We start from the raw sequence: 27,953 nt of genomic DNA, 5'->3' as shown, positions 1-27,953 counted from the left end.
TGACAGATAGAGAAATAATGAATGCACAAGAAAAAGGAGCACAAGAAAAAGGCTTCTGGATAGGGACTAGTAAACCTGTCCAAAAAAACCGGGCAAAAACAGAGGAGGCAGCAATGGCTCCTTATCGAAAGTAGCCCTCTGTGTTTACTTTTCTCTCTTGGTAGCTCAGTCGAGATAATTATTTATTGTTCATTCCTGTATTCCTCTCTTCCCTCCACAGGGCCCCAGGATGGCTAACCACCACAAAATACAAACACGATAAAAGCAATAGTTACGCTATCAGTAAAATATATTATGAATAATTAAAACGTAAAACAATGAAAAATCAAACTATAACTGCTAGGCTCCTGTCCAGTTTGTCCTATTCTGGTAAAACAAATTACATTTTTAATTACGTCCATCTGGGAGAACCACCAATTTCGACCACAGTGTATATTCCACAGATGTAGCCACGAAGAAGGCCCTGCTCCTTAATGGGACTGTAAACAGACTTCTCCCCACCCCCTGATGCCACCTCTCACTCACCTGTGCACTTCCCCTTTGGGTGGCATAATGGTGGGAGCTGAGCGTAGGGAGCCCAATTGTCCCCTCCACCTTGAGAAGCAGACAGCGAGGAAGTAAAGCCTTCCAGCGCAGGAAAGTACTGTACGGAGAAGACAGGCAAGCAGTAGTAGTTGCCCCTTGTCACCATCACTGAGAATTGCCAGAGACCAAGGTTCAAATCCCTAGTCAATCATGAAGCTCACTGGTTGACCTTGGGGGCCAGTCACTGCCTCTCAGCTTAACCTACCTCACAGGGTTGTTGTGGAGATTAAATACGGAGGGGGGAGAGCCATGCACGGCACCTTGATCCCCTCCCCGATTGCTATGCCATCCAGAGAGCGAGTGCCGGAGGAGCCTCCTCTCTGTAGCAGCAACAACAATTATTATTATTAAATATTTATACCCCGCCCATCTGGCAGAGTTTCCCCAGCCACTCTGAGCGGCTTCCAACACAATATTAAAATACAATAACCTATTAAACATTAAAAGCTTCCCTAAAGAGGGCTGCCTTCAGATGTCTTCTAAATGTCAGGTAGTTGTTTATCTCTTTGACATCTGACGGGAGGGTGTTCCACAGGGCGGGCGCCACTACCGAGAAGGCCCTCTGCCTGGTTCCCTGCAGCTTTGCCTCTCGGAGTGCGGAACCGCCAGAAGGCCCTCGGCGCCGGGCCTCAGTGTCCGGGTAGAACGATGGGGGTGGAGACGCTCCTTCAGGTATACTGGACCGAGGCCATTTAGGGCTTTAAAGGTCAGCACCAACACTTTGAATTGTGCTCGGAAATGTACCCTTGGCTTGCTCGCCTCTCCTTTCCAGTTAGCACAAGGGGGAAATGCTCATGGAGAAGAGCAAGATCCCTATAGTAACCTCACCATAACGTGGAGCCAAGCCCCGCCCCTCGAAAGCAGCTCTGTTGGGTGACCGAGAGAAAACTGAGTCTGAGGTGCTTCCAGCCTCCGCCCCGCCGACCGAGAGAGGCCGGCGCAGAGCGAGGGCGGAAGGCACGGAAGCGGGGAGGAAGGGCGGGGCTCGCCGTCTGCCGGCTCGGCCTTCCAGTGCGGGCAGCGGCGAGGCGAGCGAGGTGGGTGGACGGCGGCTGCGTCCTATTACTATTACTACTGCTGCGAGAGGCGGTCGAGATGTTCAGCTGGATGAAACAAGGCGGGCGCCACCGGCCCGGGGAAGGCGAGGACGTGGTGGAGACGGTGACGGGCGGCCTGAAGGAGCTTTACGCGAAGAAGCTGCTGCCGCTGGAGGAGCACTACCACTTCCACGAGTTCCACTCGCCCGCGCTGGAGCCCGCCGACTTCGAGAACAAGCCCATGGTGCTCCTCGTGGGCCAGTACAGCACCGGCAAGACCACTTTCATACGGTAGGTCCGGCGCGCGCGCGCGCTCGCCGCTTGGGGGAAACGCCTCCGGCCTCGCCAGGCGGCGAAGGGCGCGTCACCTCAGGCGCGCACGTCTCCCTTCTGGCCCCAACTGGCCCATCTCTCCCTCAGTGAAGCCCCAGGCGCCTCCTCCTCCTCCTGCTGCTGCTGCTGCTGCTTCTCCTCCTCCTCCTTCTTGTTATTAGTCTAAAGGTGATATATATATGTACATGGAGGTCTTCTTATAAGGTCTGCCACATGCCTTGGCTGGGCTCCTGTGCCTGCAACCACAAGGGGGAAATCTTTCAGCTGCTCGGTGTCTCCTTGACCTGCCTTTGGAAGTGCAGGAGGGGTGAGGCAGCCCTCTTGTCATTTCTGAGCATGTAACTCAAATATGACTAACTTCCAGGTCATTGCCCCACAGTCGTTTGAAAAAGTGACACCTGCCAAAGTTTGTTATATTGTCCTTTATATTTATAGCCTCTCTTTCCTCCAAAGAGCGCAAGATGGCCTTCGCCATCTGTCCTCACAACAACCCTTTAAAGTAGGTTATGGCGAAAGGAGGTGACTCACCCAAGGAAACTCGAGAGGATTTCGTGGTCAAGTGGGAATTTAAACCTGGGCCTAGTTGAACCATTGCACCTTGCCTATTAATTCCAAAAATGATTAGCAAATTTGGGTTGCAGGGGTTTTTTGTTTGTTCCTTTGCTGTGTGGTCCACTTGATTACTGTTATCCATCGCTGTCATAAAAGTGGGGAGAAATAAAGTAAGCACCCTGTGAATGGTGCTTGTATGTATATTGTCACATTTTGGAAATGTTTAGATACATTATTGTTTTATGGCAGTATTTTTAATCTCTTCAGTGGTTGCTGAGCTACTTTGGAAGGAAGGGCAGGATGAAAATTCAGTAAACAATTATAACATCCTTGGATCAGTCATGATTTGGAAGGCATGGGGTTATAAACCCCAATGTATGTATGCTATTGAGGGACGCGGGTGGTGCTGTGGGTTAAACCACAGAGCCTAGGTCTTGCCGATCAGAAGGTCGGCGGTTCGAATCCCCGCGACGGGGTGAGCTCCCGTTGCTCGGTCCCAGCTCCTGCCAACCTAGCAGTTTGAAAGCACGTCAAAGTGCAAGCAGATAAATAGGTACCGCTCCGGCAGGAAGGTAAACGGCGTTTCCATGCACTGCTCTGGTTTGCCAGAAGAGGCTTAGTCATGCTGGCCCCATGACCCGGAAACTGTACGCTGGCTCCCTCGGCCAATAAAGCGAAATGAGCGCCGCAACCCCAGAGTCGGTCACGACTGGACCTAATGGTCAGGGGTCCCTTTACCTTTACCCAGCCAGCCTAACTAACACATGGGTGAACTTAAGAGGCATTCCGCTCCCGTCATCACTGCCTTGTTGTGAATGTTGTTGTGTTGACGATTGTATCTGTGTGGATATGCCTCCCTTTTTGGGCAGTGTGTTGAACTAGGATAAGCTTCAGTGTTCTGTCTGTTCTATTGTTAGGGTCTTGCTGCGTAACTACCATATTCTGTCTGTCTGAGTGAACAGCACAGGCCGGCCCACTAATATTTTTAATGCTTTGTAATCCAAGTATAATTCGTCTTTCCAAATAACATGTAAGATAATGTTCCCATTCTGCAAACTAAGAGTTCAGGTTGAGAGTACAGTATATGGGCTGTACTAGCTCTTATTGCTAAACAGTGGCAGTACTGTACTTAATCCTGTCTGTGCCTCCTCACAAATTGGGCATCTTCCCTTGCCATCTATTATGTATTGTGGTGTTTTTTTCCAGTAGTACGCTGAACTGGATCTCTACTTTGATTCAGTTTGCATAGCAGAGCTGTACCTTTCTTTTTGTCATGACATGTAGGGATTCTGGAGCCAAACTAGTCCCGCTTCACAGATGCTTGCATACCAAATATTCCATAAAAGCTGATGCTGCATAATCTCTAATTTTCCTAGATATTAATCCTGTTAGTGCTCTCCCTTGCTGTAGTGAATATTCACTGCACACATTCCCTCTTCTTTAGTCCCACATAGCTCATTGGTTAGTACACATGTCAGGGCTCTTTTTTGGTGCATGTGCATGGAAACTAGTCTACTGCATAAAAGTAAAATTCAGATACATTTTCTCTTCCAGCTTTTCTTCTGGCCCTGCCCATCAACAGTTTACAAGCTCAGGAAGGTTGCACAGAAGGGATTTTGCCCCATTGGCTGAAAAAGAGCCCCAATGTGTGTACTAACCAATGCAAGATACATTGTCATAGTTCAAGGACATATTCTAGCCAGGTAAATACACTCAAGAAAGGTGTGAAATAGGGTCAGTGAGGGAGAATCTCAGAGACTAGAGAAAGAGACCTGGAAGGTCACATTTGGTTCCCATGCTTGAGGCTTCTCATGCCTTGGTTGGTATGTCGGAGTGTAGCCCTTTCAGCATTTTACCTTTCTCATTGTCCAGTTATCCTGAGCTTTAATATTTACCTTCACAAAGTCAGTGCTACACCCCATAGGTAAATATCCCAGGAAGTTTTTCTTAATAGGCCTTAACTTGCAAAAAAAAAAAAAATCCACTTGCAAATGTCAGCTAGATGAGAAGATGTGTTAGTATTTTGTCTTGTGACAATAGCACATGCATTACTAACAAATGATGTGGACTTTAGTCATGCCATTATAAATTAGTTAGGCTTTAAGGTACCACAAAACTTTCCAGTTTTGCTTTCAACACCTAAGGACAATTAGATGTAAAGATATTGAAGGAAAGGGAGGTGGCTAAGGAAAATAGTGACCTTGAGGTTGTAGGTGCTGTTGTGATGGATACAATAAGGAATGCCTACTGCTGTGCAGAAGAGTGTACAATATTGATGACTGAAATTATGTAACACAGGATTTTTTAAAAGTGTCCTTTAAACCACATCTTTGAATTTCTTTACATTCCAAAGCTGTACAGTACACTTGCAGTAACAGCTTTCCTGACTTCAGACCACAAAGATGATTCTGCCATTGTGTTTTTCTACTATAGCTGTGTTTTCAATGTTTGCCTAGACAGCTTTGAAACAAATATCAAATTTTAATTCAAAACCCTAATAACTAGGTTATTTTACAGACGGAATTTAAAATTCATGTAGAACAAATAATTTTATTTCTGGGAAATTCCCTTCCTTCCTTTTTACTTTTCCTTGTACAGGAAAAACACAACTGTATATGTAACAATGTGTATATGTTACACATTACATTGTATATGCATTATACTATACATTACTTAGTTGCATTCTTCTTTCATTTATCAACACACTGCTCAGACTTGTAACTTGTCTGAAATGTTCACTTTAAATTATTGCAAAGGTAACTGTAGGCATTAATGGAATAAGATTTTGACCAAAGTATTACTTTTATTAACAATTTGCTTGTAAGACATTTTTGAATTAGATAGAATGCCAATTTTCCTTACTAGGTTGCAAACAAGTAGACATTTCTTTCATAAAGTGTGTTCTTTTTAACAGATATTCACATCAAACAAAAGTGCAATGTAATTTGTCTTTATTGTAAAGCTATACAAATGCCACAGGATATATGTGAATATCTGGAAAATCTAGACACTCCACTCTATTCTCTTCTAAAACTGCTTTTTGGGAATTTTGACCATTCTTATTTGTTCACTTTTTCATGGTCAGCTCAGGGGAATGATACACATCTGTTGTTTCTGAAGATGACTTAGATGATTTGTATGTAGGTGGGGCATTGAACAACCAGTCAGCCTTCAAAACAACAAAAAAGCATTGTTCAGAAGCAGCAAACTCTTTAATGGCCAGTTAGAAGCCTGGAGAAACAAAATTGTTCTAACCTGGCACCTGAAGGTCATTGGGTCATGCGCCAGGTAACTGAGATTAAGAATCTGATATGCCACCACCAGAAATACCATATCCCTTGTAGTTGCTCACCTCTTCTCTCCTCACTCCCTGATTGTACAGAGAAAGGTTAGTTTGTGAACCAGACAGTACATGTGTGGGTTGATTGTGGCTATGCTTCTACCAGAAGGCATAATCACATAAATATTTTCTGGTTTGTTGCATGCGCTTTCCAGTTTATGGTATTTCTCCTCCATGATTTCATGTATGTAAAATGTGGAGAAATGAGTATGAAACAGTTTTCTCTCTTTGACCTTTTTAGTCTGATTGTGAGGCAGAACAGAGAGTGCCCACATTTCGCTGTACTGCTGAGATTTCATGCGCTCCTTAACCTCCTCACTTTCTATTCCTCCTTACTGGTTTCAAATGCCATGTGTTTTATTGCAAACAGGATTTCTACTCTTCAGCAAATCTAGTACCACAGGACTGGCCTTTTCTTTTCTTTTTTTCTTTTTTGCTTGTAAGTCAAAAATAGTTTTTAGCCTGGTAATTCAGGGTGGAGTGCTCATAACAGAGGAAAGAGATCGGCCCTGATGCTCTGCACTGCCCATCAGAACAATTTATGGATTCAACTCACCTCATCCTAGAAGCCCAGCAGTGCAAGTGAAGCATTTCCATATTGCTGAAGCAAGTATGCTTCAGACTGGTTGTTTTCAAATATTTCCCTTCAGGATAAACTTTCCATAGTGGGCTGCAGAACCTCTGCCTGCCTGCCTGTCTGTAATGGAACCTCTGTGTATTAGAAATGTTTTCATTGTGCAGCTTTTAATTATGAATAGGAAGATGACTGGTTAACAACCTCTCTAGAGTGTAATGGATATGAGCAATATTTCTTATAGCCAAAAGAGTTAGCACAAACAATAATTTAACAATTAGAATAAACCAAAGTACAAATGAAGTTAGCCTCAAGTCCTTTTGTTACATTAAGTTGTTTGTAACTAGCCATAAGAAGTTCATTTCGGTCTATTGGCTCTCTTGCCCATGTTGACCACATTCAAACAAGCTTATGACACAAAATATGATAGCTTGAATCAGCTCTTCCTCTGCTTCCTGGTGTCTTTCTTTTTTATTCCTAAGGTTCTGTCTTCAGTTTCTCCTTCCCCTCCAAATTGTCACCAAGTTACCCCCCATCCCCACATCTTTCCTCCACCCCCTTCCCTCCCTTCCTCTTTTACAGCAGTCTATGTGCTTCCTTTCACTTGCCCTTTTATGACTTCCTAGGAGTAGGCATTCTATGATTGACTTATGTGGAGCACTGGTTGGGCTTAACTGGGCCTCTTCATTGTCCTGTGTGAACTAACATTCCACCTGGGACACACCATACCCTCTGCTGCGACTGAGCAAGTGCAGGAAGGCTTGTCTGGCATTACAGATTCTTCCCACTGTGGATTCCCCAACATTCCCCGGAGTGGAGTTTGAAAAGGACTTCTGCGATTACCACAGCAAGGACTCAAGGATAACTCTTAGCACAGCTCTAGTTTGAAGCTCAAATTGAACTGGGCTTCAGGAAAAATTGACTCCATTGAGCTGAAAGAGGATGGGGGTGAGAATGAAATGTGAGCAGAAGACAAAGAATCAATCTTCAGATATCCTCAGGATGTCTGTTGTGTGAACTACTCTACATTTTGCAGATTATCTTAAAATAGCCTTCCTGTATATCACTCTATGCCTTTGAACTTTTGCTCCCCTGATACCTACTGGCCACATAAATCCTTGCTTTTCCTGTGTTAATAATATAACAGAGTGGAGTGGGGAAAATTCACTTTTGTCCGCTTTTATTGTACTCTGGCTCTATTTTTTATGAGCAATTTGCAAGTTGAGAAGGAAGATGGTAGTGTGTGTGTGTGTGTGTGTGTGTGTGTGTGTGTCTGTGTCTACTTCTTAAGGCACTAGGTTCGCAAACCTCTGACATGGAGCAACTTAGTTCAAGTTAGTCCTGTTCATATTTACTTGGAAGTAAGTCCTGCTGAGTTAAATGCTATTGAATGTGTTTAGGATTGCAGCCTGAAATGCTGTATCAGAGCACAGGTCTATCTTGTCTAGCATTCTCTCTCCAACATTGGTTAGCCATATACCTTGGGAAGTACACAAATGGCAGAAGTGTTCACACATTACGAGTGAGAGATCAGCTGTTTCGAGTCCATGATGTTTTTGTTCGGTATCCCTTGGTTTATCCTAAAACTTTTAATAAAAAACAATGGGCGGGGGGCTAATGTTTATCATGCCATATGGTGGTTAATTAATCCCATAAAGTACTTACATGAGGTGTAATGAAGGAAATGTTTCATATTCTGTATCCATTCCAAATATATCATTCCTAACCATGTACATATTTATCTATATTTTATCTATGTCTATATATTTTTCTAAATGAAAAAAGACCTGTCTTGCTCAGTCTTCTTCCACAGGGAAGATTATTTTTTTATTTTTTTATTATTATGTGTTTATTATATCCCACCTGTCAGAGTTGCTTCTAGATCCTAGCTCACAGAGGATCACGCTAGCCAGCGATCATTAAATAAAAGTCTTTATTGAGTTACAGTTTCCATTCTCAAGCTGCTGCGTGCAACTCTACGTCTTATGCTTAGATCGGCGAAGCTCCGTCTGAGTCTCCGCCCCTTGTGCACCAACTTAATATCCTAGCCCTGCTCCACCTTTTCCGCCTGACTGTTCTTCTCTGGGTCCCTCTGCCCCCCGGGGTCTCTTCCTTCCGGGATTCTTCTGACGCTGACCCCCCGGACCCTCCTGTCTCCTTGCGCCGGGCTTTAGGACCTGGCTCCCTTTCCGGGCTGCCTACTGCGTCACCTTCCTGTGTATTTGAACTTGGCGCGCGCACCCAACCTTCCACCTTCCGTCTAACCGTCTCTTCGCTCCCCGATGGAGGTGTGGCCACTCCTGACTCGTGCCCTCCCTCCTGTTGTGAGCTGCCAGCGTTTGATCCCTGGCGCCCTTCCTCTTCCCTGCTCTCTGGCGGTGACGCTGGTCCCGATTTCCAACTGCTCCCCTCTGAGTCCCCTCTGGCTCTATCTTCCTGGGGTGTCCCCCTAGTCTCCCCCCTTGCCCTGGCTACTGGTGCTCCTTTCTGTGAATCTTCTGATTCACTGGAAAGACTCGGAGATCTCGGGTCGTCGTCATCACTCATCTTTTCTTCTGCCTCCTCCCCCTCGCTCTCTGTTTCCTCCCTAGCCCTCGCCTCTGCTCCTGAAACCCCTGACACCACCTTTCTTCCAAGGACCTCAAAATGGCACAAATAGTTCTCCCTCCCACCCCATATTATTCTCACAGCAAACCTGTGAAGTAGGCTAAGAGACAGTGACTGACCCAAGGTCACCCAGTGACGTTCATGGCTGAATGAGGATTTGAACCCTGGTCTCCCAGGCCCTACCTAGCCTGACATATTGTAGAATAGAACACTGAGCACTACACAACACAGGCTCCAACCCCTAAATTGTTTTAGTTGCCTTTTTCTGTACCATGTCTCTTAGAAATTTGTTGATCAGAACTCTTCGCAGTGTTTTAAATATGGCTGCACTACAGTGCGCCATGATACATGAAATTAAATATTCATTCCCTTTCCCAATATTTGAATTTGGCTTGTTGCTATAGCACCCAGAGCTGACGTCTTAGTGAATTGCCTATTAGCACAGATAGCATGTGAAACTGGTTGCAGTATGGTTGCCTAAATGTAGCAGGGAGGGTGGACTGCCTTTTAAAAACAAGAACAAAGTTAATAGAGCACAATTACAAGGAGCTGAAGCTTTTCTTTTATTGACAGTGTGCAACAGAAATACAGAATTTCTGTCCTGCAACAATAAAGAATTCCTCGTATCTTCTATTCTGCCTTTATTTCCCCCCGGTGTAAAGCAGGAAATTGATAACCCAATGAAATGTTGCTAGGTAATTGTTTATGGATGTGGGTAGTGGAAAAATAATTGTCACGTGGTTTATTTGAGAGCAGATTGGAAATAATGCTACTTGGCATGCCAGCTATAATTGAATTCATCTAGCTTTTATTGTGGCTGTCAAAGTCTGTTAATTCTTCATTTATGTTACTAAAATAAGTGAATTATATCATTCAGGGAAACACTGAACAAACATAGTGATTTTTACATGTTTTCTCTTTAGGACTGGCAACCTAGGCAACTGACTAGTCCAATATTGCTATTTGTCTGCCAATTAGTTGGCCATGATCAAATGCTCCATAAGGCAAAAATGTTGCTATGTGGGTGACAGGCGAACTTGTTTCTGTAATCAGTCTAACTTTCAAATCTGATTGATTAAAGGGTTGTTGGCTCTTTTGTTCTTATACATAACCATTCTTTTACAAAAATTTGATCAACCAGCTAACTAACCAAATCTCTTTCATCTAGCCGTAGGGCCTAACCTTTTTTTTTACTTCTGTACACTCCCATAGATTTTATTTGCAGATAATGGTGAACTTACAAGCCTGCAGCAGACAGAAGTGGAAATATAGTGGGTGACTCAGTGATGGTGACAGTTGTAGAAATCCCCATTCAGGGAAAGTTGGCTACTGATCTCCCTACTTACTGTTAGAAGGGTTGCCCTTCATGTTTTGTGTCTCAGTTTGTTGATTGTTTCAATTTTAGTATTCTTATTTCCCATTCCACAGGTATCTGTTGGAGCAGGATTTTCCAGGAATGAGGATTGGTCCAGAACCAACTACAGATTCCTTCATTGCTGTCATGTATGGAGACACCGAAGGGAGTGTTCCAGGGAATGCTCTTGTAGTAGACCCTAAAAAGCCGTTTCGCAAACTCAGCCGTTTTGGAAATGCATTCTTGAATAGGTAAGGAATGGTGGGTGGGAGAACAATTCTTGATGCTGTGTGCAAACTTGTTTTATTCTTGGGGTTGAATTGCACTCAATGAATACTCCCAAGCTGGAGTGCTAGAGTACTGTAAGTATTCATTGTATGAGTTGCTTGTTGGCTGCAGCTATGAAGCTTTCTCCTCCCTCAAAGTATTGAATTCAATGTTTTTAAAAACAAGAAAATCCAGAAATTATAAATTATTGGGCATGATCTTAAATATGTGCCCAGCCCTCTTCCATTGATCAGATTGTCCCTGCTGTTTGCTATCTTGGGAGTAGAATATGTCTACATTCCTTAGTTTTGATTAAAATAATGGCAGGTGTGTGTCAGTGGTGGAGAGGCGGCTGCATATTGCATATTTATTTATTTATTCCTTCACCATTTTTCTTTTCATTTGTCTCCTACTCCCATGAGAAATGTAGAAAAATAAGTGATCAAAACAGTTGTGTGTTTTTTAAAAAGAAAACTTCTTTCTGTTAGACTAAATTACATTATTAGAATTGCTGTGATGCACATCTAATATTAATGCTTTTAAAGCAAAAGCTCACAAAATGAATGTCCTTGTAGAGCAGGGTTGGAGAATTAGATCCATATGACAGCCTGAATCCCTAGTGCCTTCCTGCCCACCTATGGGCCAGCTTTCGACAGGTGAGTGGGACCAGCATATGATGTCAGGGGTGGGGCAGGCAGACATAGCTATGGCAGAAGGCTTCACAAGGCCAGATTGGGACCCATCTCAGAACTGATTAGGCCTGCTGGCTGTGGGTTCTCCAGCACTGCCTTAGAGCACTGAGTAAAGACCAACACAAAGTTTGGGTGCATGCTGAAAGTAATGTGTGGGTTTTTCAGAAAACAATGAGACTTCTAAGTGTAAATAAGAATTGCAGTTTTATCTAGCCCCATGTAGTACTTTCAAGTACAATATTTAAGGGGGACCAAATGCAAACTATATTAGTGCTTAGGTTTCTTTAATGGGCACTCCTCGGATGTAACTGGGGCAAGACTGCTCCACATTATATCTGTACCGTATTAGTAGTTGTCATTCTGTTGTTACTCTGCTGTATTCGCAGTACCCCTTGTAAGTTCTGAATGCACCCATTTAAGTGGTTGAAACAGCTTCTGAGTAGTGATTTCTGGAGGGGTTTGGAAGACCTTCAAGGATGATGACTCAAAACTTTCCAAATAGTAAATGAAAACCTTTGAAAAATGAATAAATGAGCCAAGAAGAATATTATTTGGGGGTGGGAGCCATAAACTACTTCTCTCTTGGCTGTGGGTGAGCCTCACACTATGGAAAGGGCCGTGAAAATATTAGACCAACTCCCATAGCAATGACTCAGGCTTTGCATGGTTTGTAGGTATTTGCTTTCTAGCTTGCCAAATACCAGAGCTGCTCCAGATAAGACACCCTGGAAGTTTGAGTGTCTAAATACATAAATTTAAGCTCTGTATCTCACTTTGTCCATGGAGTTTTCTTGGCAGGGATACTGGAGTGGCTTGCCAGTTTCTGCTCCAGGTGGATCACATTTGGTCAAAACTCTCCACTATGACCTGTCCATCTTGGGTGCCCTGCACGGCATAGTTCATAGCTTCTCTGAGTTATTCAAGCCCCTTCGCCACGGCAAGGCAGTGACCAAACTGCGGGAAGCAGTGGAAGACAGGAGTGCCTGGCGTGCTCTGGTCCATGGGGTCACGAAGAGTCGGACATGACTAAATGACTAAACAACAACAATCTCACTTTACTGGCATTAATCTGCTAAACGTTGGCTGCTCTCTGCGGGCATTAGTGTTTTGACTGATAAGCTACATTTTTAGTACCATGTTACTCTGTTTTGCCTGTAGTTATCAGCAGGTACAGCATGCCAATGAGTTCATAATGTTCTTCAGGTTTCCACCACCACCCATTGATCAAGGAGAGCCCTAAAGGGGTTCATTGGTCACCACTGTGTGTGTTTGTTTCTGGCAGCATAAGTAAGAGACTGAGAGAGCTTTATGATGAAGTATTACTGTGAGGCAGATGTTTTCCATACCTCTCTCACTCTTGACATGGAAACAGTTAGAGCTACAAGCTCCAATTCTGCTACCCTGGCAGGAGCAAAACAATGCTGCTAAGTTTTGTTAGCTTCGCTGCACCCCCTCCCCAGGCCCACGCCATTGCACCCCCACCCCCAATATTGGAACCAGTTTCTAAACTCTGGTTCTGCTTTTGTGGCATGAGCAATGGGAAAGGGAAGACAAGGGTGGGGTGCATCCTGTTCTCCAAGTGTACTCACACCCCTCTTCGGCTTTGGTTGTTTTCAGTTATTCTCTGTGGGGTTTCTTCCGCTCTCCCAATGCACATAGAAACAAACTTGCCTAGCTCTTTCTAATCAGATAGATGCTGTTAAACATATTGTTACACAGGGCTGTTTCTCATTTGGAAAAGGTTTGTAGAATGCTAATTTTAATAAGTCTATATTAAAACTTCAGACACCTTGCATTTATACTGCTATATAATGTCTTTCCCACTTTTTTACCTTTTTGCTGCCCTTACACCTTTGCCTATAAATAGCTTAGCTGTATTGCACAGTGCTATCTCCTTATATCACTGCAGTTCTTGTTTTTCTTGTAAAACTTGCTCCTACTTCTTCATTGCTTGGCTTCCGGAAAATTTTAAACATTGTGTCATTGTTTAGCTGGAATAAAAGAGCTCAGTCTTCTCCTAATACTGGCTTCTTTAGCTTCCAGTAATACTCAGCTGAAGTCAAAAGGATTTTGCAGAAAATATGATAGCTCAGGCGGAGGAAAATCACATTCTCTAGAATATGTTGTAAAACTTTTTTTTTCCCAGTTCAATCTTAAATCTGGTTTTAAAGCTCTTTTTTAAACAATCTGATTTTTAAAAATCTGCAGCCCACACCATACAAAACATCAGTGATTTTATCCAACTTTAGATGCAATGAGAGGTGCATGCTAACAGGAGGGTGAGAGATTTTTGCCATGCCTTCCTCCTCCTGCAGCCTGGAGCATGCTGCAAAATCTGTTCTTAAGGGTCAGCCAATCCCCCAGAACAGATTTGTGGGGTGAGTATCATTGAGAGCTGCAAGGAGGAGAAGGATTTGCAAAAACTGCCACCTCTTCTCTTCTCTTCTGTTAGCAAATATCTCTGTTTGAGCAACAGCACAAGGACAACCAATAGGATTGCACCCTAGGAATTATTATTTTTTTAAATGGGGGAAGCAGTATTAAAAGTGCATGAAACTAAACAGCATACATTACTCCACCTGGTATGTTTTGCTTGCTGTGTTTTCTTAACTTGTGCACCAGTGTGAAAAGACTCTCTTAACTAGGATATGGGTTAGAATTTGTCAATAGCCATGTGTGTTTTATAGTTTTTGGTCACTTTTTCCCCCTTTCAAGAATGAGGAAGAAATCTTACTCTTGCTTCTCCTTCACTACTTGCTGTGGTTGGTATGTGAGAAATTGGGGACCAGATGCCCACTCCATCATGAACTGATCTGTCGTTTCCCCCCACCCCTTTCCCTTAGCCCATCTCATATTTATTGTAACATTAATTCAGCACATCCAAGTCACAACTGTAACCAATGATTATTCTCTATGTGGCATGGCTCTTCCTAAAACTACATGAGTTTTGTTTTTGTACAAGGATGCTTTGATAGGAAATCCTGTATGTATTGAGATAATGTTCTCAGGAAAGAAACAAGTCCATCTTGACAACTGATCATTTGTACTGACATTGATCACGGAGAAGAGAATGTCTATAATACAGCAAGGCTTTTCTTCTTTTTGTATGGCAGGAAGGTAGTTTAGAATAACACCCCTCACATATTGCAAGTTAGTGGGATGGTAAGAAGGGTTACACCCAGCCATGCATTCAATGAGCATGAGAAGTGCCCCCTGCATTTCCCAGTGCATGGTAGAGTATTTCCATGTGAGGGGGGGGGGAATCTCAGGATATTCGCTCTTGGAATTTTACTTCTAGAAATATGGCAGCCCTGCATGAAAGAGCTCTTTCTCACATGTATGGCTGAAGGGGAGGTGCTAGTCCACATGACTCCACAACCCCCTCTTGCATTCCTTTAACTTTCAGAGTGGTTTCTTTCTCTGCATATATCCATATAAACATATATAACTTCTTGTTGTTTAGTCGTGTCCAACTCTTCGTGACCCTATGGACCAGAGCACGCCAGGCACTCCTGTAGCACCCTGCTTGTGGTTAACGCTTAGATGGAATGAAATATTCAACGCAGCAATAGAGAAATTAAAATAATAATTTATTTGTCAGACAAATAAATGAGAGACACAGTGGTATATGGATACCAAAGCTCTGCCCACTCCAGCCCTGATGGCCAGCACTTATATTCCCTCAGCCCAGCCCCCTTGCTCCTCCTTTGGCTGCCTCTGTCCAATCAGTCTGGTTGAAATTCCTATTGGCTGTTTGCTAGAACCAATCATAAAAGATACACCCATTTCCTATTACCTTTTATGGGAGACAAAGAGCTATATTTCCTTCTATCCATAAATGGCAGACAAGTAGCCATATATCTTACATTTGCCTCGACAAGGCACCTTAATTATCAGATCATCTTTGCCCTATTGCCTTATTGCCCTATTGCCCTATTCACTCCAAAACAGATGGCTCAAACAGATGGCTCATGGTTTTAAATTTTTATCTTAAACAGAGATCTTGGGTTCACCTTCTCACACACCATCAATGAAATAAGAATCTAACATAAGAATCTAACATTTCTTACTTTCTAAATCCTTTGCATAATTGCATTTAAGCCAATATATTTCATACATAACATATATAGATTTTTAGAAGAAAAGGCCTTTTCAAAGTAAAAAGAAACTTAGTAAAAACAGTTTCCAAAAGCAACCCCTTAAATTTACACCCCCCCTTTCAAGCCAGCTGCTGTTTCTATTAGCTCTTGCCCTTTAACCTTATGAAAATATGGCTCAAGTCTAATGGGAGGCACCTGGTATTATTTTCTGTTAAACAATAAATCTCACTATTTACCAACTCTTAATTGTGTTTTTGCAGCTTGATTGTATTCTGTAATATGTATGGTCAGTATGACCTTTTGCTCCCAGCCTGTAATTTTATAACCCTGAGGTACTGCTATAGATCAGGGGGGCCCTTGATCAAGAAGATAAACAACTGCCAGAGTACTCAGCCAGCTGCTTTATGTCTGGCATGAAACACACAAGCATCTGCAAATATATCTTTTAAGCTCATTTTAAAATGCAAGCCTTGATCAGATGCCTCACTCCTATCTTCCACTGCCTCAAACTCATGCTGGTAGCTTCAAGAACACTGTCTAACCATCTCATCCTCTGTCGTCCCCTTCTCCTTGTGCCCTCAATTTTTCCCAACATCAGGGTCTTTTCCAAGGAGTCTTTTCTTCCCATGAGGTGGCCAAAATATTGGAGCCTCAGCTTCAGGATCTGTCCTTCCAGTGAGCACTCAGGGCTGATTTCCTTAAGAATGGATAGGTTTGATCTTCTTGCAGTCCATGGGACTCTCAAGAGTCTCCTCCAGCACCATAATTCAAAAGCATCAATTCTTCGGTGATCAGCCTTCTTTATGGTCCAGCTCTCACTTCCATACATCACTACTGGGAAAACCATAGCTTTAACTATACGGACCTTTGTCGGCAAGATGATGTCTCTGCTTGTTAAGATGCTGTCTAGGTTTGTTATTGCTTTTATCCCAAGAAGCAGGTATATATATATATATATATATATATATATATATATATATATATGTATATAACTTAGTCTAACAGAAATGTTATCTGATATACTTAGGGGGTCCCTCATTTGTTGTTCAGATACAGAAAAGGATTTGCTTGCTTTTCCTAGAGGTCTGAAAACTAATATTAAAATAACTGGGCCCTTTTGTTTTTCTCTGTAGGTTCATGTGTGCTCAGTTGCCCAATCAGGTTCTGAAGAGCATTAGCATCATAGACAGCCCCGGCATTCTTTCAGGAGAGAAACAGCGAATACGCAGAGGTGAGCTTGTTGCTTTGTTTTATCTATAGTAAAATGTATGCCCCACCCTTTCCCTGTCCCAGAGTGCTTACAAGAAACAAAACAACATCAGGTTCTTAATTAAATAAGTAGTGCAGAAAAATAATTGCAGGGACTAGTGACCTGTTTTGCTGTACAGGCTAATCTAGCTAATCTCTTGAGTGCTTGCTCTATCAGCTTGGCGACAGCATGGTCCAGTAACATTCCTGGAAGTCTCTGGTGCCTTGTTTTAAACTAATGCCTGCTGAATGGATAGGGACCAGGTTTCTTAAATCTATGTTTTGTATTCTGTTGAGCATGAGTTAGTGTTGCTTTCTATAAGGTGAAAACTCACAGCCCTCATCTTTATACAACTAGAGTTAATTTTTTCAAACAGACAACAGAATATATACTGATAGCGGAATAAAGGTCTGTTTCAATGCTTGACCTCCCAGTTATCATAGTTCCTCCTCATGGAGGCTTATTCAATGATCCAGTTCAAAACAAGCTGTGGTTTAATGTGCAGTGCTCCTCTTCCCCAACTCCTCCAGCTGCTGGGAATCAAGCCAGACTCTGGCTTGTTGTGATGTCTGAATCTGAGCTCATGGTTCATTTCTCTCATCCTGACCCAACAAACCAGGCTCATGGTTTATTCTGTTTTGGAGAAGCACAAGTTTCTGTTCCCTTGCATTTTTGTCCAATACCAGGCTGGAGGATAATATTAATTTCAAAACTGAAGCAGAATCTGTTGGATTGTTAAATGCAATGGAGCTCTTAGATGTCAACTCTGTGTGAAAGTTCACTATTTTACTTGTTGGATCACTGTGTGTGTGTGTGTGTGTGTGTGTGTGTGCGCGCGCGCGCGTAAAGGGACAGAAACACACACACACACACACACACACACATATATATATATATATATATATATATATACATATACACAGAGAGAGAGAGAGAAGCCTCATTTTGCTTTCCAAAATGAAAATGTTTATTTTAAAGACCACCCAGCTGCTTTCCTTGAGCACTTACATAGTTATCTTCTTCCTACCATTTCCTCTTCTTGGCTGATATCTGATTTGCCAGTGATATCATATAACCTCTCCATCTGTCAGGAAATCTCCTAATCTAGGGTTGCGTGTGTGTGTGTGTGTGTGTGTGTGCGCGCGCGCGCGCACGTGTTTTAGAAGGTCTATTTCTTAATTAACTTAAAAACAGTGAGTACATTGGAAGTGATCCAGCCAAGAGTAATGGCAATTTTTAAAAAAAAATCAATAGGAGAACTAGGTGCATGATTAAATATTACTTTGAAATTCTGTAATAATTGATGACAGAATTTCTGTCAGATAAAAGTTCTACATTTTGTGATTTAAAATACCCTTTGCATCATCAATGCTAGTATGAACCTGCAAGAAGTCTCACTGAATGCATCTAAGGTATCTTGAGTTTGCCCCAATGCAACATCTGAACTTGCTGTTTTCCCAAGCATTGTAAAATTATGTCCAGACTCTTCTCAAAGTTACCCCTGTTAGAAAATTTAAATTACTTCTAAATAATTCTAAGCAATGTCAGATTTTATACCCTCCCCTCTCTTTCCCCCCTTTCTCTTTCAGGCTATGACTTCTGTCAGGTTCTGCAGTGGTTTGCTGAGCGTGTTGATCGTATCATCCTCTTATTTGATGCCCACAAACTTGATATTTCTGATGAGTTCTCAGAAGCAATCAAAGCGTTCCGGGGTCAGGATGACAAGATCCGGGTTGTGTTGAATAAGGCTGACCAAGTAGACACCCAGCAGTTAATGAGAGTCTATGGAGCACTCATGTGGTCTTTGGGGAAAGTGATTAACACTCCAGAGGTGTTGCGTGTCTACATTGGCTCTTTTTGGTCTCAGCCCCTGCAAAACTCAGAGAATCGAAAGCTGTTTGAGGTGGAAGCACAAGATCTGTTCCAGGACATCCAGAACCTACCACAAAAAGCAACAGTGAGAAAACTGAATGACCTTATCAAGAGATCACGACTTGCAAAGGTAAAATTGTGGGATAAAGCTTGGCTTTCCTTGAGCACTTCTTGGTGAAGTGCCGTTTTTGTTATCTTCTCTGCTTTCTGTGCAGCAGTGGACAGCCTCTGTAAAGTGAGTTGAGGTGACAGTATTAAATCAAGGTATTATTGTTTTACTTTTATGGGAGGAAAGGAAACTTTCCAGACCAACAGGGACCTGTGGTCCTTAACTTATTCATAAATGACTTGGAGTTCAGGATGGACAGAAAAAGATTGCTGATGACAACAATTTTCTCAGGTTGGGGTTCAAAAAGGGATTGCAGGGAACTCCAAAAGATCTCTCCAAATTGGGTGAATGAACTTTAAAATGGCAAATGCCGTTTCAGTGTAAGCAGCTATAAAGTTATGCACATTGGGGCAAAAAAATCCTAACCATATGTGGAGTGGTTTAGCAGGAAAGACATCTTGGAAATTTTAGTGGACACCCAGTGACACTTCTGACCTAGTGTGCAACAGCTGTGAAAGGAAAGGACAGTTTCTCAACCCATCCTCCTTCCTCCAATCATGATCAGCCCCTCAAAAGCTCATCCAGAGAGTCTGGGGCCCTCCTGAACAATCTGGGATGGGGTGGTGGTGAGGGCATGGGAAACATTCCTTTTATAAACATCTTAGGATCAAAGTCCAGTTTTGGACAATGCTCCCCACCCCAGTCTCGTGGGGCTTGAAGGGGTGTTGTAGCTGACTGCAAGGGTGCATGGATAAGAGGTGAAACTTTGCTTCCTTGAACTTCCTTAGCTTAACATAGAATCTAAGCCAAACTGTTAATTGTCTAAGTGGCAAACAGAGTTGAAAAGGAAGTTTGAAATGACTTTAAATGGATTCCAATCAATACAGCAGTTCTTTTAGAGCACCACATTCTTTCTTTCTTTTTGTGGGTGTTTGTTTTCTTTTATAGAAAAGCAAAAGTATTATGTAGCTTCTCATTTTGATGTTGCTTTCCCCTCCTAAGCATACTCTTGAAATTCCTATCATGTTAGAATATTTGAGTAAGTCAGTTGTCAGCTCCCTATCAACTTCAGGGTCTTATCAGCCGCTCTGGTATTCCTTGTGCGCAGTGTGATAGGTCATATTTAAATGCTTTGAAGGCTGAAAGCCTCATCTGTAAAAGCACAATGGGGGCTTTGAAGAAATGTAATTGGTTAAATGAGGCAGGGGGAAATACTATTGAAGGCATTCAGCATTTGACTTCCCATACTCCTTGCATCAAAATCTTGTCATTCTATCATGGATCACATTCAGTAAGAATGTAGAAACTTGCTGGATCAGTGTCATAATTTGCATAAAAATAATATACAGACACCATGTTGTAAGCTCATTTGCACATACTTGATCAATACATCCTAAATGGATCCTCACCTTCATTCTGTTACAGTAGCTCGCTCACTCTTGCTTGCTTGCTTGCTCGCTTTCTCTGATCTTTGCTTGGTTCTTCTCTATGTTCCTTATGTCTGTATTTGTCTGTCTATGTAGTTAAGTGCTTGATGTTTCTGCTTCCCATTGTATTAGATGGGTGATTAAGTGATGGATAGGAAGAAGGGTTGTAGGGTTTGTTCTTGCTAAAGTGAATATTCAGTAAACTTTTAAAGTGATTCATTTCAATCAGTTTACTGTCCATGGTAGGTATGATACATAAATAGTAGCTTAATTTTTCATAGACAGGAACTGCTCTGCTTTCCTCATGGCATCTCTTTGTGGTTGTCTTTAAATACAGAGGCAGCAAATATATAACACACACTTCTATTTTGGTTACATTCAATCCATATCATTGGCCTTGCTCACATGCCACTTTAAACCATAGTTAAACTTAAGTAAGCTATGGTCTGGCTTAGCAATACAGCTGAACCTGGGCAAACAAACCATAAGCAGAAAGCTAAGAACAAACCTTGGTTACAGCTTGTGGTTTGTTTGGAGAAAGACAAATCACAAGCCCAGCTTTGGGTGTAATACTAAACCTGACCATGGCTTGTTTCCTGGCAGTCTAGCAGCAGCAGGGGAGGAGTGAAAGGTGTGTGGCTTTAGCCCATGCACAGCTAAGTTTAACTATGGTTTAAAACTGATGTCAAAACCATACATTTTAACTGATAGATTTGTGTGTGTTTTTTGGAGGGCGGGGATGACAACCACATAGGTTAAATTCATAAAGGTTTATGAGCAAATAATATGCTTTCCCTTAAGGAGGCCCTACCTTTCTTTAACGTAGTCATTATCTGCCATCTCAGCCACCTGTATTTGCATTAAGCTGCAAAGCGACATCTCAGTAGTTTTCCTGGCTACCACTTTTTTCTCTCTTTCTTCAAGAGACAGAATGTTATAATCCCTTTTTTTTCTTCTTTTGGAGATGGGGAGCAGTTTTTGCAAAGCTAAAATGAGTGTGTCACTTATATGGAATGTTTAGTATTTGTGTATTTTGTACAATACAACAAACATTAAACTGGTGTCTCTTGGGGGTTTTTCTTGTTCACATCTGTTGTGAGGTAGGAGGCATGAAAATCACTGCTAACTTGAATCACCTGCTGTTCTGTTTTAGGTACATGCTTATATCATTAGTCACCTGAAGAAGGAAATGCCTTCGGTATTTGGAAAAGAAAATAAGAAGAAAGAACTGATCAACAAGCTACCTGAGATTTATGTTCAGTTGCAGCAACAGTACCAGATCTCACCAGGGGACTTCCCTGAAGTCAAGAAAATGCAGGTACAGTACCTCAACAGATGGATAGTTTGTTTACCTCTAATTATTTCAACCACAGCTTTATCATTAAAAAAACTCTACCAAAAAACAACAGCTTTATCTATTGTATAAGGAAATCAGACACTTAATTTGTTTATTCAGCACATTTATTTCCTGCCTTTCAAGGTGTCATGCATAGTTATTCCTCACTCCTTTTTTTTAATCCTCACAGATAGTAGGTAACCTCCTAGTTGAATCTGGCTCGAAATTAGGACCATGTAGAAGGCACATCAGTGGGATTACTAATAAGGCATTGCTCAAAAATGGCTGTTGTTTCAGGTTTCATAAGCCTGGACTACACATGAGCCAAGCTACACATGATCCTGAGTTGCATATAGTTTTTTTTGCCTTGAAGTGGGATTTTTTACTTTACAAATCGATCTTGGGGTGGTGGTATTTTTATGTGAAAAAGAAGTTCTGTGCAGAAGGAAGATGGGAAAGGCTTTAAAGGCTCCCATCTCCAGTGTTTTTCCCCCTTGGATCTCAAGAGGTAGTGGGGGAAATCAAAACCCTGTAGGTGCAGATACCAGTACCCGCTCCCTGGGGGACTTTGGGGGAGAGAGCTACTGAAAGGGTAAGGAGTCAAAAGCCCCACTCCCCATACTGGTCTTCTACTTGATATTGTAGCCTCTTCAGCTGCATTTGGTGGTGTTGGGACTTATGGCAGAACTTCTAAGTTTGGCGTTGAAAGGTATGTAGATTATGAGAATGTCACCAGAAAGTTAGTCATATCTGTTTCTCTTCAAGTTGCTCAATGCCCTTCTGAAACAGAGAACAGCTGAGACAATTGAGAAATGAGTTGCTAACTGAAACTGTCACTTCATGAACAAACAAAAAAAGATGTATCTTTAAGAATATCATCCAGTAATTAAGGCTGACTACACAGCCATTGTTTTGGCTGTATTGTGGTAAGCTGATTTTTTTGCAGGCTGTCCCAGAGTGGCAAGTTTCTCTCTGGATTCACATGCAGGCACCTCTTCAGATCATAATTTGGCCACAAACTGGAAGCCATTTGAAATGTGTGTTATGACAAGCTGTGACTTTCACTAGATAATTCCACTGTGCCAGAACTGCCTGGAAACATCAATTTAGGGTGATTTTGTTATGCAAGAACAGCCCTAAGAGAGCCTCTTTTGTAAAGTAAATAGATAAGTAGGGGTGCAATATAAGAACAGCCCTGCTGGATCAGACCAAAGGTCCACCCTAGCCCCAATTTCCTGTGCTCACAGTGATCAAGCAACTGCCTATGGGAAGCCTACAAGGAAGGCATGAGTATAATAGCACTATCTGCTTATGATCCCCAGGACAATATTTAGAGGCATCTTGTCTTGGTTCTGGGAGTAGTCCTTGGATGGCCATCATGACTAGTAGCCATTGATAACCTGAGCCTTTGTGAATTTATCTAGTCCCCTTTTAAAGCTTCCCAAGTTTGTTGCCATCTCCACATCTTGCACAAGCAAATTCCATAGTTTATCTGTGTCTTTGCTGGTACAGGGTAAATGTTTGTAAGTACATGGTCTTACTGTCAACACTCTGTTGTTTCTCTTCAAGTATCTTGGCTTCCTTCTATCTAAAGCATTTCACAGAACTATATTTTTGTGTTGTTTTTCTATGGTGCAGCCTGGGTAAATATAAACATGGACATAGCTTCCTAAACTATTTGTATTGAAGGCTTCTTTCATGCAACGTTCATTCTGGAATCATCCTTATTCACACTTGACAGATGCCAAGAATTTTATCAAAGAATTGTTGAACAGTGTTCTTACTTGCAATCATTGTTTTTCCATTTCACAGGAGCAGTTGGAGAACTACGACTTCACCAAATTCCATTCTCTGAAGCCAAAGCTGATTGAAGCTGTAGATAATATGCTGGCAAACAAAGTTGCCTACCTCATGACTCTGGTGAGCCAGGAAGAGCGTAACACGCCTGCGCAGAAGGTTCAAGGTGGGGCATTTGATGGCAACACAGTAGGACCATTTGACCAGGGCTATGGGGAAGGTGCCAAGGAAGGAGCCGGCGAGGAGGAGTGGATTGTTGCCAAAGATAAACCTATATATGATGAAATCTTTTACACTCTCTCGCCAGTCAATGGTAGAGTCTCGGGGGCCAATGCAAAGAAGGAAATGTTGACCTCCAAACTGCCCAACAGTGTCCTGGGAAAAATCTGGAAGCTTGCTGACTGTGATAACGATGGCATGTTGGATGAGGAGGAATTTGCATTAGCAAAGCATCTTATCAAGATAAAACTGGAGGGATATGAACTCCCCAGTAGCTTGCCTGTCCATCTGGTACCTCCATCGCACAGAAAACCTTTGCGTGGGGCACAGTGATAAACGCATTCTAAAAATGTTAAAAGTTCAGTACCTGTTACAGTTAAAGATTGTATAACACACTTGAAGGTAGGGTTCTTGTCAAGCATTTTAGGGCCACTTCAAACATTGAATCTGTCCTGTATGGATACCACTTGCACACGAAAAAGCACAGAAGCTATCTTGTACCTCATGCACTGGGGAGCGATGCTTAGTGGCAGTTCTCTCATATGTTCATTTGTCCAACATGTATATCTTGTAAAATAAACATGTGTGTAGTCATGGCATGTGTCATGACAGGCTCCACATGCTTTCTGGCATTTGAAGTGGCCCTCAGTTAGATGCTGCATTCCGTGCACATTACAGGAACTGGCAACATAGCACAGGGATAAACCTATGTTAATAGATCTGAAGGCCCCTCAGTAAAAGGGCAGCAGGGGGAGTGTTTCTTACAAGTGCCTTTGAAAATTACCTTCTGGTTTTTGTGGGTAAGGTTTTTGACATTTTTTCCACTGTGTTTACAATCAAAATACTAAACTGGGATTGAGCAGATGTAAAAATAGTTGCAACTATATACTAAACAATACTTTGATAACACAATGCAAAACTACCTTTATTTTTCATAAGGAAATCTAACATATTACACTTCCAAGGAGGCAGGAATTTGTTCACTAATCATACTTGAAAAGAAAATCCACCTTCTCCAATTCCATTTAGAGATTGTAAGAATGTGCTTCAGTTCAGTTTTTTTGTTTTTTTTTGTTTTGTTTTAGCCAAAAATTAAAGGCCCGTCTTGGACTAGACTTCGTATTTGTTTGGGGAAGGAGAAAAGGGGAATGTATGCATGGAAAGAGCTTTCATAAAAAATATGTAATTTTATTTAGAAAATCAACAAATTACTATATTTGAAAGTTATATATATTTAAATTGACATTTTTTAAATCTTACAGCTCTTTAGCTACTGTAGAGGTTATCACTGTTGTCTCTGTATAAGTAGAATATATATGAAGAGCCCTGCTGGATCAGGCCAAGGGTCCAACAGTGGAACCCAGTGTCAGGACATGAAGGCAATAGTCTCCGCATTATTTACCTTCACATCTGCTAGTTGGAGGTGTGCTGTTCCTAAACATGGAGATTATTTTTTAGCATCATGCCTACTAGATAGAACTAGTCTCTATTTATCTTAGGCATTTTTCAAGCTATCAAATACAGAGGCCTTTGCCACATCTTGTGGAAATGAATTCCATAAGTTAATTTTTGTTGTAATACTGTGAAGCCCCTGGTAGTTGGTTGGTTGGGTTTTTTAAGAAAAAGAATAATGTGCATTATATACAAATATTGACACCTCTGTTCACTGCAATGATGTTATGCAAAAGTCCATTTGGAGGGCTTAATCCCAAAGTACGACTTTGCTGAAAACACACCTACATACGTGACAGAGCTACTTTGCAGTGTGTGTATATATATATACACACACACGCTTGTGTCAGTGGAGGGTGAGGTGACTTAAATTAGTTGATTGTAGTTTGCACAGGTTAAAGTAGTTTTATCTACTAATTCTAAGGCTTTATTTTTAACATGCACAGGAAACCTTCCTGTATATTCTAACCTACAAAGTGTTATTTTCACTTCTTTCATTTATGGACCACCACTAGATTATGACTGTCTTGTGGCATGAAACCTGTACAGTGGAATGCATCAAGGGAGGGCTACAGCAGTCTAGCCAAAAGGCCTGTAGGTGTCCTTTCATGAAAGACAGAGCAAATGACTCAGTTTCTCCTGTTGCATCAGCAAAGTACTATTGATTGTATAAGTGATTATCACCTGTGGACTCAGTCTGAGCAACAAATGATGTCACCCAGAAATCTCCACACTTTATATGAAACTTCCTTATACACATTACTGGTCCATCTGTCTTAGTATTATCTACTGTTATCTATTCTGGCACTCCAGTGTCTGGGGCAGGGTCCTTCCCAAACTAGTAACTTCAGATCTTTCGAAACTGAGTTGTCAGGGATTAAACTTTGAACCTGCTTGAAAAGCAGAAGGCCCCTCCATGTGTTATGTGAAGATCAGCCTATCCCTATACAGTAGCTGAGAAACTTAAGACTGATGTAATCATCATCTTAGTGCCTCCTGTTAATGCTATAGTTCAGTGAGAAATCAATTAACAAACTAACAGCTCTGTTTCTACTAGGCTTGTGTGTGTTCTTTGTTTACAGGCACAGACATCACTCGGGATAAGTAGCATAGGCTAACTTAGTGTTCTTCTTGCTTTCTGGGGCTTATGGATTTCAGAATAGTTTATTTATTTTTTGGCCAGGATTGTGATGGGATAGGGGAGGAGGAGAATGGGAATGGGGAGGGTGATGGGGGGAGGAGAGAAAGGAAAGAAGACAAATGAGTCAAGAGACCAGACTTCAGAAAGATGTTTGTTCATGTTCTTGTTGCACCTTGAGTCTTTACCTGCTCCTGTGTGTTTATTTCGAGACCACTCTTTGACAATGCTTTATTACCTTTTCAGAAGAAAACTGAAGTCACTGAATGCTAGCAGATAAGATACTGCAAGATCAGATTTTATCTGTTACATCACATGTAGGCAGAATATATTATTTCTCTTACAGCTAAGATATACAATTTTACTCCTATTTAATTGACCTCACGTTCTGGAGAAAAGTGTCTCTCTCTTGCTGCTCTGTCTTTCTCTAGAACAGTTGTTAGTATTTATCTAAGCATCTGCTTTTCTTGTGCAATTTCCTCAGATCTTTGTTTCTCCCCACCATGAAATCATATTTCCTGTTATTTATTATCCTGCAGTGATTTTAGAGGTTTTGTAACTGAAATGTGCTGCAATTTCAGTCGGCTAAGTCGAAACAACCATCTTTTTGTCAACTACAGTGTCAGAATTTTTGAATGACTTTTAAACGTGGTAGAGTTGTGGTTTTAAGTAAAGGCACACAAATAATAAACTTGTTTGCTTGTTTTGGCTATGATCCTTATTATTTCAAGAACCCGAAGTTTTGATCCATGAGCCTCTTCATGCGACTTCATACTTGGTGTAAGAATCAGTGGAATATGAAACATGACTGATCTGGACATCTTTTTTCATGCTTCTAGAGTCTTTTGTGAGTTGCCCTTATGCAAATCTCCCTTGTGGCGAGCTGCATTCTACATTTATAACACACACTGCAATGTAATGCAGCCTAATCCTTAGTTTCCAAAGCTAGGCTAGTTGGGCAGCACAGCATGGCCATTAACAGAACCCCTTATGGGTGAGTGTGTTTTTCTGAACTAAAGGATTGCTAAATTGGCTATTGGATCCATAGAGGCCACAGCCCAAAAGGGAGAGCGCTTCTACTTACACTAGAAGGAATACAATAATTGTTGGAGGGGGCCTTGTATGCCATGTAGCGCTGGATGCAGGACATCCAGATGTGGAACATCTGCAACTGATGGTGGACCAGCCACTGCACCCAGCAAGGGAGAGCTGATCCCTAGAAAAAATGTTTCTGTGAAATCCCATCCAGCAGAAATCCGCCTTTCTGAAAATAAATGATGACATGCACCTGGGGTTTTTCTTTGTGCTGGGGTATTTCAGAAACATAAAACTTGATAGTGAATTCAAAACTAGCTACTCACAAATGACATGTTTCCGCATGTTTCCAGGATATATGTGGCCTGGAAGTTTTGAAAAGATGTAAAATCTGGATTTAGAAAAGAATCGTTCTTTCTTCAACTCCTTTTCATTATCACTCAGATATTGTCATCTTCATTATACCTGTTTGTAATTAGTTTTCTTTCCATAGTCTAATAGTTCTAAACATCCTCAAGGATATGAACCACTTTATTTAATCAGAGTTTCTATACCATTATTGTTACATATTTATAGATCCAAGATCAGGTCACTTAAAAAAAAACAATGATTGACCATTCCTTATATTACTGTGAAATATTTCAAGTGTCATCAAGAGAATATATATTATTGCTTTTTGTTTGCTAAGGTTCAAATAACAAAACTCTTGGTAGAAATATTAATTTTCTCCCCAAGAGCTTAAATTCATTGGTGTTGCACTTTGATTATCTGCACGAATCATTACAGACGCTGTAATATATTTTTGTATATGTTTATAAGATTTCTCCTTTTTGTGTGTAACAGTTCTGGGAAATAAAATTCACTGTTTAATAAAGTTA

The 27,953-nt window shown here is 41.6% G+C and overlaps 1 protein-coding gene across 1 annotated transcript; it reads left to right on the top strand.

Annotated features, from left to right (window-relative positions):
* Window positions 1–510: 510 nt before the first annotated feature.
* Window positions 511–27,953, top strand: EHD4 (EH domain containing 4). The gene is made up of 6 exons (XM_083508545.1): window positions 511–1,913; window positions 10,457–10,633; window positions 16,575–16,672; window positions 18,280–18,692; window positions 21,252–21,416; window positions 23,247–27,953. Exons 1-6 carry the CDS (start codon window positions 1,681–1,683, stop codon window positions 23,781–23,783), a joined length of 1,623 nt encoding a protein of 540 aa, XP_083364671.1. The 5' UTR covers window positions 511–1,680; the 3' UTR covers window positions 23,784–27,953.

The sequence above is a fragment of the Podarcis liolepis genome (genome assembly GCF_965112155.1).
Source record: "Podarcis liolepis genome assembly, chromosome: 1".
Lineage (NCBI taxonomy): Eukaryota > Metazoa > Chordata > Lepidosauria > Squamata > Lacertidae > Podarcis > Podarcis liolepis.
Note: the sequence above shows the minus strand (reverse complement) of the source record. Positions and strands in the feature narration are given on the sequence as shown.

Coding starts and splice junctions, on each gene's coding strand:
- EHD4 (XM_083508545.1), top strand. CDS start 1,681: ATGTTCAGCTGGATGAAACAAGGCGGGCGCCACCGGCCCGGGGAAGGC. Junction 10,634..16,574: donor GGAAATGCATTCTTGAATAG/GTAAGGAATGGT, acceptor TTTTCTCTGTAG/GTTCATGTGTGCTCAGTTGC. Junction 21,417..23,246: donor CTGAAGTCAAGAAAATGCAG/GTACAGTACCTC, acceptor TCCATTTCACAG/GAGCAGTTGGAGAACTACGA.